At 30.6% G+C, this 11,369-nt stretch overlaps 1 protein-coding gene across 2 annotated transcripts; it reads right to left on the bottom strand.

Moving 5' to 3' along the window:
* Positions 1-6: 6 nt before the first annotated feature.
* On the bottom strand, positions 7-11,137 carry LOC113554741 (transmembrane protein 131). Of its 2 annotated transcripts, XM_026958707.1 has the most exons (26): positions 9,943-11,137; positions 9,295-9,365; positions 9,193-9,227; positions 8,424-8,519; positions 7,833-7,944; positions 7,625-7,747; positions 7,388-7,551; positions 7,135-7,312; positions 6,953-7,058; positions 6,603-6,871; positions 6,269-6,442; positions 5,939-6,178; positions 5,633-5,827; positions 5,318-5,537; positions 5,093-5,239; positions 4,651-4,900; positions 4,374-4,586; positions 4,142-4,284; positions 3,904-4,070; positions 3,432-3,844; positions 3,193-3,355; positions 2,986-3,134; positions 1,198-2,594; positions 614-721; positions 378-554; positions 7-294 (listed from the first exon to the last, which is right to left on the bottom strand). In XM_026958707.1, the coding sequence occupies exons 1-25, from the start codon at positions 10,073-10,075 to the stop codon at positions 382-384; spliced, it is 5,439 nt and encodes a 1,812-aa protein (XP_026814508.1). In that variant the 5' UTR covers positions 10,076-11,137; the 3' UTR covers positions 7-294; positions 378-381. The 2 variants fall into 2 exon arrangements, with proteins under 2 accessions (XP_026814508.1, XP_026814509.1); XM_026958708.1 differs by lacking the exons at positions 7,625-7,747; positions 7,833-7,944; positions 9,193-9,227; positions 9,295-9,365; positions 9,943-11,137 and having other exon boundaries at positions 8-294; positions 8,424-8,492.
* Positions 11,138-11,369: the final 232 nt, after the last annotated feature.

The following is an 11,369-nucleotide window of genomic DNA, read 5'->3' as shown; positions in this document are numbered from 1 at the left end:
TTATATTTTCAAAATGTTTTGTGTCTTTATTTTACTGAATTAAGACAGATATTAAAAGAAGGGAGAAAATCAACAACAAAGTAGAAACAAAACATCAAGAAATCTAAAAAATCGTGCTCATTAGTTAGATTCGAAAGATCAAAAATGTCCACAAAAAACATATGTCTATCAAAAACAAGTCCATTATTGCCTATAAATAAAAGAAACTTACAATTGTCCAAAAGAAAGTCTACATTTTAAGGGCTTCAAAAAGGACTTGCATAACTACACGGCAGTGGCCTTTAGTATACGTATCTAAAACAAAAATAAGTATAAACTAGACAATATTTCACTTATAATATATCATTGTCACAATAATAATATTATTTAATACTCACGAGTTTATTTCTGTAGACTAGAATTATTTGTAGATTGCCCATAGACTGGCCCCCAAATGTATGATGTCCATAAATTATATCCAGGGTCATTGCTTGAAAATGGTATTATTTCAGTAGAACTGTCATAACTTGATGTACTTGTAGCTGCCATGGTATCAATTATTGAAAGATTTGGTTCTAAAAAAAAATAAACATATTCTAACATATGTCATTGAAATTTATGCTTTTAAACAAACCTGACTCTTTTTTTAAAGTTTCAAATAAAACTAAATCAGAATCAGGCTTAGTTACTTTTTCTTCATTTTTGCGATCTCTTCCTGAACCCACAGGTCCTAAAATACAAACTAATAATACAAAAGAAATTAACACATATTGACACCAAAAGCAATTTTATAACTGTATTAAGCCCTTAATTAAAATACAATAGAACCTCGATTATCTGTGTTCGCGATTAACCATGCTCACTCTACTGAAAATTTAAAAATAATTATGGACTGTACATATAAATGTAGTTATAATCGAACATTTTATATTACATAATGCACAATATTGACAAACGTATTAATGACATTTATGACGATAACAATATGAAGATCAGCAATATTGTACATCATATTTTAAACCCCGATAACTTGTTGAATACATACAATATTATGGATGTATAACATTGTATATATTTCTAATAATAATTAAATAAAAATTTTCAAAATTTCATTATTATAAAAAGTCTTGATTAACCGTGGTTTTCATTTATCTGTGTGACCCCTTCCCTCCAATACCCTGGATAATCAAGGTTCCAATGTATTAAATAAAATATTACCATGTTTATTAGTTATTGTTGGTGAAAGATCAACACGTTTTTCATCAGAGCCTCTTTTCAATACAGTAATTTTCTTCTTGATGTCTAGCTGTTGATCTGTCTGGGGCTTATAAAGTGATACAAATTCTTCATTTTCTTTTTCTGCGATGGCTGGAATAACAATTTCGTTGGCATTGTGTTTCAACACATCTGGAGAGTTACAACTTTCCGCTGTTTGAATTTTTGATTTGATTAATTCTGGAGAGGTGAATTTTTCCACTGTTTGCACTTTTGGTTTTATTGCTTCTGGAGAATTGAAACTTTCCACAGTTTGTACCTTTATCTTTGTCACTTCTGGTGAAATGCACCTCTCTACAGATTGAACTTTTGGTTTTATCACTTCAAATGAATTAGAATGTTCAACATTTTGACCCTTTGATTTTATCACTTCTGATGAATTACAAGTTTCTATAGTTTTAACTTTTGGTTTTGTTACTTCTGGTGAACTTAACTTTTCTGAAGATTGTACCTTTGGTTTTATTACTTCTGGCAAATTAAATCTTTCCATATTTTGAACATTTGATTTTACTACTTCTGACCCATTGAATCTTTCTATAGTTTGGACTTTTGATTTTGTAACTTCAGATGAAATAAATCTTTCAACCGTTTGAACTTTTGGTTTTATCATATCTGACATATTTAATTTTTCAGCATTTTGAACCTTTGGTTTTACAACAATAGATGGTGAAACTGGAGATGCTACTGGTGGTGTAGAATGAGGTAACGAAGCTTTTCTCTCGGTCTTATTTTTCTTCTTCATACACTTATATTCTGCCAATAGCCCATCATCGTCAATAATTGATTTTTTTGATATTGCTGACCGTATTGTTGCTGGTTCTTTTTCAATTTTATTTTGTATAGCTTGTATTGGTTTTGATTTAGGAACATTACACTTTTCGATTACACGTTCAGGCTGCACGATTGTTACGATTGGCTGTTTTGGAAGAACAATTTGATATGGTGCAACAGAAGCAATAGGCTTCTTAACCACTTCGAGTGATGGAGAATTCAACACTGTTATTGGAGATTCCAGGCTATTAATCGGCTTTATTACTGGAAGACTGATAGTAGAAACTTTTTTATTGCTTTTCACAGTTTTTATGATTTTAGGATCTGGTTTGGTTTCTACTAGGACTTTTGGTTCAGGACTTGGACTAATTTTCTCTGTCACTGGAAGTTCTTCGTAATACTTGGCTGCATTAAGTGCTTTCTTGTGCTTTCTCCAACTGTCAACTGGTTTTAAACCATACTGTTTTTTTAATAATTTTTCAGCACGTCTACGGTTTTCTATTTCAAACTTTCCCTCTTCAGCTTTAGAATTTTTGTTCAATTGAGAATCTATTACAAGCCCAGGAGATCTATAACAAAATTAACAAGAAGTTAGCATTAAGTAATGATTTTAATTAGTTTATCACTAATAAGTTAGTTTAATTTTTATGGTTTTCTAATATCTACAAAAATATTATAAATAAAACTATACAAATTATATAATTATATCATGGTATTATAACTGTTTATTATATTAGTTAAATTTTTTATGTCAATCTCTAAAAGTTCAAAGGGAACATATTTTTCCCCATTAAATATCTAGTTTTATAAAGATAGTTGTAAATAATATTTTGAGTTAATTATTTTCAATATAATGTATAAGTTAATAAAATGTAAATAATTAAATCATAGATCAAAAAAAAAATAAAAGTATGAATGATTGTTTTATAAAACACAAAAATAAATTATATTAAACCATACCTATTTCTTGCGATTTGCCATGAAGACACATTGTACTTTTGACTAGAATCAGTTTCTGGTATCACCGTTTGACTTAAATAACGTCTCTTTGTTTTTTCTTTAGGATGATTATCAAGTAAATGAGATCTACTTCGATCTTTTTCTAATTTCTAAAAAGTTTAGTTTATCATCATTAAAGTCAAAATAAAAAGGAAAAAAACAATTTACTTGTTCTGGTTCTGGTTCTGTATTCCGCAACATAAAACTCCAAATGGGTGTAGAGTCTGAAGGCTTGACATAACTGTTCTCACTTTGTGATATACCCAAAGATGTAGGATCAGGTATTACCTCATTACGTTTTTCATCATTGCCTTCTTTGTGCTTGGAATTCCTGTTAATTTTTCAATGAAATATTACCACTAGTCATATCACCTGTAGTACTAATGAGGTGTTTGCGTATCACATACTTGAATTCACTTTTTTTAGCATTTCCTGATTGTGCTAGAACAGACTGAAACGATCGTTTTCCATGAGCTCCAACACACGGAGGACCAAGGTTCTTTGATAAAAAATCCTTATCAATGGTATGTACAGCAGCAATTGATACAATCCAAGCAACTACCATGAGAATTCCAGCAGCCAGGAGCATAATTTGACCTATTGAAGATTCCCATTCTGGTCGAATCCAGCTATCACCTCGACGGAACTCTTGCCACGTATATTTTTCTTGGCATAATTCCCATTCTGGAGGTACAATACCCCACAACTGGTAGATGAAAATACGACTAGTAGTTTCTGATCCAATTGTTTCCTCAGTATTTATTTCTAACTGGCGAATAACCGATCTTAGAGTGAAATCAGCAGTGAATTCTACAGATACCTAAAAAAAATTGTTCTATTACTTTTGAAAAACATTAAAATGCAAGCAAGCAAACATACTTCTCTGGATTGATTAGGTAAAAGAGAAAATTTTCTACAGTCTAAAATTCTAAAGCCATAGCCGCTGCAAAGTACACTGTTTATAGTCATAGATGTAATCCTAACTGTATGTTTGCCAGGATTCTTTATTAAAAATATTCTGGTCTCTGATGGCAATAAAGTTTTATCTAAAACAAAAATATTTTATATTTTAATTCTTACTTTTAAGGAAACAAATAAAAAGTATTGAATCGCTCACTTTTACTACACATGAGATCAATCATAGGACTAGATTCCAAATCAAAAATTAATGGAGGTAGTTTTCTCTTAGAACCAAATGATAGTACAGGATAGGCTCCCATTCCTTTTAGTAATATACTTTCTAGAATAGATACATCATTTCTGAAAAATAAAATATTCAAAATTCAAAAAAATACTTATAAATTATTTAAAATAAAAAATATTAATTCTTATGTGTGTTATAATATTACCTGATGAAGAGTATAGATGTACTGACACCAGGTTTTTTTGGCTGAAACCTTACTAACACTTCAAGTTCCTTTTGTGGCGGCAGAACGAATATCATAGTTTTCTTATGTGGAACATAAACAGAATTCTTGACATTTAACACTTTCCTTCGATAAGGACTAGAATTATTCAACACTAATTCCCAATCATCTCTTGATATTAACAAAGAATTAACCCTAAATACAACACAAAAATATTATTTCATTGTTGACGGTTTTAATAATTGGTGTATGTTCATACTCGTGTTCAAATAGATCTATGAATTCTGTGATATTACACCAGTATGGATGGGGATACATAGCTAAATGCAATGTTATATTTTGTGTATGAAATGTATTTTTCACCAAAATTTTTTGATAGTACGGTTTTCCTTTCACCTCCATGGTTGGCAATTCGAATGTAGTTTGCTGTCGATTTTCACCAGGTTCTTGTATGAATTTTGGCCATTTTAAATGAAGATGCACACTAAACTGACAAGATTCAGCACCACCTGAACAAAATTATCATACTTTATTTTATTATAAAACAATTTAAAAATATAAAATTAAGATATTTTTAAAATCAAAACAAAAAGGATAATATAAATTTAGGAGTATTTGAATACCCCAGAAAGAAAATAAACTAATAGCTTTCTTCAATCATCTTAATTTAAAAAATAATAATTTATCTTTAAAATACAAACCAGTCTCTAAAGTAAACTGATGCCTTAGAGTGCGATTGTCTTCTTCAGCATAATATTTTCCCATTCGGCGATAAAACCATGAAAAATCCATATAACTCGTTTCCGAAGAATTTGTTAAATGAAAGCTTGACAACCACATTGCTCTTTCTACATGTGTAAATATAGATATATATCAATTTTATTGAATTAAAACATTTTTATTTTATACTAAAATATATCACATACCCGCTTTACTGAACAAACCTATCCAACCCGAAGAATTTTTATGGTGGGCAGGAATCCATTCTATATGTCCAACTAAAGATACCATTTGAGGTTGAATAAGAGATGGTCTTGTGGGGACAAATCGAACATTTTCACTAACAAATTCACTTGTCACTGAGGTCAGTGCTAATGTTCTATCCAGCCAAGACATAACATTTACTTCAGCAGTACATACAGCACCCTTAAATTTATAAATATTATATTAGGATCAATTGTAAATATTATATTACCTAAGTAATATTTATTATATGTATAATTTAATAACTTCACACTTACTGGATGACAGTTTTCAAATGCTAATGGTTCAGCTATTACTTGTAAATTCTTATCAAACACAGATACTTTCAATGGTATACTATAATGCTGATGTTGAGTTTGAATCCATATTTTAACGGTTAAATTTTGATCAGGATTTGGTGTAGATACCAACAATTGAAATATAGCATAATGTTTAACTGGTAAAGCCACAGGCTACAAATATACATATTTTAACATATTAATACTTTGAATTTTAATCTTTGTTTAATAAAACATTATCAAAGCAAATAAAAAGATAAATCAAATTAACAAAGAAACACTTACAGCTGGTATTTGATCATCACGTATCATTGGTCGAGACCAACTGTCTGCACTATTACGACGCATCGAAGAGTTAAATTTTCCTATTTCAACCAAATTTAATGATACATGTGGAGTGTAAGTTGTACCCCAATCTTTAACCATTATAGCAACTGGATTTTCATTAGCAACCACAATATAAGTATGACGAGGTGAACTAATTCTTATTGGTGGTAATGTGATGATGTTAGTAGCTGGTAAAACCTAATTTATAAAGTAATAATATTTTTAATTGCATTAACACATTTAATAAGTAATATCATATTATTACTTTGAACACAAAGTTTTATATACCTGTGAGAGTTGTCCGTCATACACCATTAATGGAATTGTAAAATCTGAAGCATTGGTTTTAAATTCCAAGTATGATATAATATCCATTTTGGAATTGTTTGGGTTTACATATCCAACGCGAAATAATGTTTTATTCTGGCCAGGTTTTAAAACTACAGGGTTAAAATCTCTTATCTAAAAAATGAAACAAAAACCATAAAACATATAAGTGGCCAATAATATTTAATTAAAATCATACGAATAATTGTATATATTATACAAATATTAAAAAATTAATTAATAAATAAATGGAAATTAATACAAAATAAAAATTATAATTTATAAGAATATTTACCTTAAAATACTGTGTGGCATTTTTTGGTATTCCTATTTGAGAAATAGCAACCGGGGTGGATGAAAAATTATTCAGCAATGAAAAAGTTTTGATGATACTTGTTGAACGAATTGCTTTCGACATCACAAAATGCAACGATTGTTCTTCATACACCAAATCACCTTCCAATGTTCTTCCATGATACGGTATATTCAACTCGTTGCCTTTGTTACTCTTTACTGTTAACTGTCCATAATGTGTTTCGCCATATGAATAACCAACATAATCCCCTAAAAAAATATATTTAATAAATCGGTTGATTAGGAAGAAAACAGTCAATAAAGGTGTCAAAAATAATTCACAGCCCTTACAGTGATAACTAATATGAGCAACTTGGCCTGCTGTACATGACTGTGGAGGTACTTCTACTTCATGAGGAAAATCCACAGTCACAAAGTGAGAATCAGATGTAACATTCTTAAAAGAAATATTTTTTTAAATATAATGAATGATAAACATCTTAAAAAATAATTTTTTATTCTCTATAACATACCTGAACAATAATACTAGACTTTGCTGAATTACACAAGTTTAGTGCTTTTGATGTAACTAAACCATTTCTACTGGCAACTCCGAAATCGATAATATGTTCTGAACTATAAAGACCTGGTTTTGATACCATCACAATATTTATAGGTACATTTATGTATTCATGATTACTCAAAAACAACCTGTTTGCAATAAAAAAAAATAACCTTTATATAAATACATTTTTTTTTAACAATTAAAACAATATTTGTACGTACCCAATTTTTGTGGAGTGATTTTTCTTAGACCGTTCTGCAAATGTAAATCGAATTAAAGGTTTTGTTTGGTATGGCATAATATCCCAAACATTTCTTTGATCTTCCATTTGGCCAGATGGTAGACTTAAATGAAACCCGGGTCCACCACCGAATACTTTTACAACCTAAAATTATAATTTCTATAAATACTGGAGAGCAATTAAATTTGATTATTTTGATGTTAGATGTTAAACAAACTTGTAAAATTTCCGAGTATGGATTAAATATTGAGATAGCTGCTGAAAATGTTGCTCTCAGAGGTAATACGAGATTATTTAAATAAGGAACTTTGTAAAAGTCTAAACGATTTCTATGTTTTTCCTAAAAATATTAAATAATTTAGTTAGTAAGCAAATTAGGTAAGAATTATATGCTAAAAACAACTCTATAGATTAAAATTTTATACCGGAGCAGTGTTAAGGAAATCCTCAAAAATTGTAACATCTAAACGCTGACCCACAATTGAACTTTTATTATTCTGTGGATTTTTAGGAGCAAAGTAATACATTTCATCTGGGCTATAACAAAATCAAATCAAACCATTTTCAACCAAATATACAAGAAGAAAATAACTAATAATTTCTTTAATTATTATTTTAAAATTAATTTTGATTTATGATTTTAAATTACATTAAATTAGTTTTTTGGAATTAAATAATTGATTTTGAACAATATATATTTAAAAAATTTATCAGTAAGAATAATCAACAGACATCAATAACAAAGTTAAAAATACATATTCTGGGTTGCATGAACAATCACTAAACATTTCACGAATCAATAGTGAGCTTATCGTTCCTTGAACATAATTAAGTAGTCCATAATTGGTCCATTACATTTTATTGAACCATTGAACATTTTTAAAATCAATTTTTCGTACAACCCAGCATTAGCCAATGGGTTAATTAACACTGTTAATTAAATCTACAGTTCTACTCGATTTAGTTGTACATTATAAAATTATATTTATCTATAATTTTAGTATACAATAACTTACCCAATAGCTGTATCAGGTTGAAGTTCATCAATTCCAGGTGGATGAGGACCTGTATTGATGTTTATGAGTATCATATCAGGATCTTTAGCTGAATTTCTAAAAATAATAAAATAATTTATCGTAAATACTAAAGTATATTACAACACTAAAAAAAATATATTCTAATTATGAATTCAGTTAAACAATATTATACTCGATAAAAGAACTTTTATAGTTTATTAATTAATATGAAAAATATTTTTTTTTACTTTTATAGGAAATTAAAAAACCTATATTTGTTGAAATAATTCCATGATAATCAAAATAAACCTCTTTGTCAATGTTACCTTAAATTTTAGTTAAACTTATAGTTAAAATATAATTTATTATAATTGCATAATTATAAATTGATTGATATAATCTATATACATAAATATTTTAAGTAAATAATCAATTTCCGTAATTCAGTTATTAAAAACAAGTAAAAAATAAAAGTACAATTTAATTATTTTGATTTTTAAATTATATATTTATAGATTGACACACATTACTATGCAAATAAACATTTATACTCTCTTGATTGAATCACATTTAATAAAATGATTTCAAACCTCCAAACATTATGTAAATTTCCCAAAAATATAGGTCAACCTAATAGCGGGATAAAAAATTTAAAAATATATTACTCATTATCAATTCATTACACAGATATGTATCAATTATTTTTTTCTAAACAAACATAACAATTTTTATGAAGAATAAGAAACTCCTTAAATATTTATTTACTTACTGAGGAGGATTTGATCGATCATGGGATACTTGTTCCTAAAAAGATTTTAATAAATATTTTAATAAATACTATAATTTTAAATTGATAACAAAATAGACTTACTTTATTTGAATGCTGAGAAAGGTCTTCGACAACATAAGATCCATATGGAGCATTTTGAGGTTGGATATAAACTATAATAAATTAAAATTAAGTAGATATTAAGTCTACATTTTTTAGATGTAAGATTTAAAACTTAATTTTGATTTTTACATTGTAAATTACCTAATCAATTTAAAATAATTGTATGAGTTAAAATGTTGTTGTTATTTTCAATTTATATTTCATAATTAATGCAAGAAATTTTAGAATAGATTTTCTATTTTATTAAATCTGTTTTATTGTAGGAATAAGTTAAAACTTCTTGTATACAGGCAAACAAATTAATTTATTTGTTAAAGAAAAATTGAATTATGATAACGGAATTGAAATGTCACCTATCAACACTATTGACTGACTGACTATTAGGTCAAAGTGTGAAATGTCAAACAAATGATCAATAAACGAAAATGGGAGATGAAATAAAATTCTATGTTCTGAATAGGTAAACATTGAAATTAGAAAGGTCAACAGTTGCAAACACAACATTTCCAAGTGGGTTCTTGTGCTGTTTTTCTTAATAAGTAGGTAGTTAATAAGGAAATTTATGCACTAGGTATAAGACCTAGGTATATGTTGTCAGATAGGTGAGGAGTAGCAGAGAAGACTTACCAGAATCGTGGTGATACGAAACCGAAGGCGTCTGACTTAAGGACAGTGGCAGTTGAACCGCGATACTTATACACACTGCTAAAACGGTGAGGACGATGCGAACACAGGGCGTTAATAATAATACGGAGATCATGGTTTACGATGTGTAAAAATGAGAATTTTAAATAATAATAATAGTAATAATAAAAATAATAGGTACAAACAGTAATTATAGCAGTAATAGTAAAAAAAATTAACAATGTAATAATAATAATAATAATAATAATAATAATAGTAATAATATTTATAATAACGGTGGTGACGATATTGTAACAACAATAATGATTACGATTTTAACAGAGGCGGATAGCGCGAGAGAAGAGAAAAATTATTATAAAACGACAAAACGCGGCGGCGGCTGTGGCGACAACGACGGCGGCGCACACACACCACTTGTCTCCACTATTGTGTAAATTACGGCGCGTTACATGTATATCACATTATGTACTTGCGGCGGCGGAGTCTTTCTAGTTTCTGCGCGCGCGATGTGACAGACACACGCACACTCGGAGGGTGATACAAATACGTGATGCTAGTGGCTGGGGGGGTTGGGGTGCGTGCGATGATGATACGACGATGATGCGCGGACGGGAGAGGTCGCGTAGGTACCTCGTCTCTATTCGTATTGTTATAATTTTTCCCGGCGATTGTGGCGATGTGAACGAATAGGTGGAGGTGGTCGTCGAGTATAGGAGGTGGTGACAACAAGAGGGTCGGTTTCGGTAATATAATTCTCTCGACTTTCTTCCGCTACTTACGGCGATATAAAGAAAATATCGTACGAATTTTCTCCGGTCGGTCCGCGAGAAAAAACCGCTGACCACGGCAGAATGACGTTATATTTGGAAATTTTATCGTAGCGTATTTTTTTTTTTTTTATTTGTATTTATTATTGTACAGTCCCGTCTGTATGGCGGTAGGGTAGGCAGGGAAGGAATTTCAGTTTTTACTCTCGTGCGTCTCTCCCCCGTCGTTTTCGATTTTCGTCTCCAGAACGACGCAACGACGACGATGACGACCGCGACGCGGCGACGAAGACGACGACGACCAGCCAACAGCAGCAATACACGGCGCGCCGCCAGCAGGACCACAGCTGGGATGTTTGCAGAAAATATTGATCTGATCGGACGAGCGCGTGTGTGCGCGACTCGTGTGAGTACTGAGTGCGCGCGCGCGTTTAGCGTCGACATCCCAGTCCCCCCCCCCACCACCACCAACAAAAACCGACCGACCGTGGAGTGACGACCGTCATATGACGCGCGAACGGTCCACCACCGCCGTCGGCTTGACGAGCAATGAAATTGGCGGGCGCTGCCTGTAGCCCGTCAAGCGTCCGCGTCGTCATGGCTTGTTGGCGGTAAACGGTCGGCCCTCCGGTATACATCAGT

Source organism: Rhopalosiphum maidis, chromosome 2 (genome assembly GCF_003676215.2).
Source record: "Rhopalosiphum maidis isolate BTI-1 chromosome 2, ASM367621v3, whole genome shotgun sequence".
Taxonomy (NCBI): Eukaryota; Metazoa; Arthropoda; class Insecta; order Hemiptera; family Aphididae; genus Rhopalosiphum; species Rhopalosiphum maidis.
This window is presented reverse-complemented; position numbering and strand designations above follow the sequence as displayed.

Coding starts and splice junctions, on each gene's coding strand:
- LOC113554741 (XM_026958707.1), bottom strand. CDS start 10,075: ATGATCTCCGTATTATTATTAACGCCCTGTGTTCGCATCGTCCTCACC. Junction 6,443..6,602: donor ATGCCACACAGTATTTTAAG/GTAAATATTCTT, acceptor TTCATTTTTTAG/ATAAGAGATTTTAACCCTGT. Junction 5,538..5,632: donor CATTTGAAAACTGTCATCCA/GTAAGTGTGAAG, acceptor TATAAATTTAAG/GGTGCTGTATGTACTGCTGA.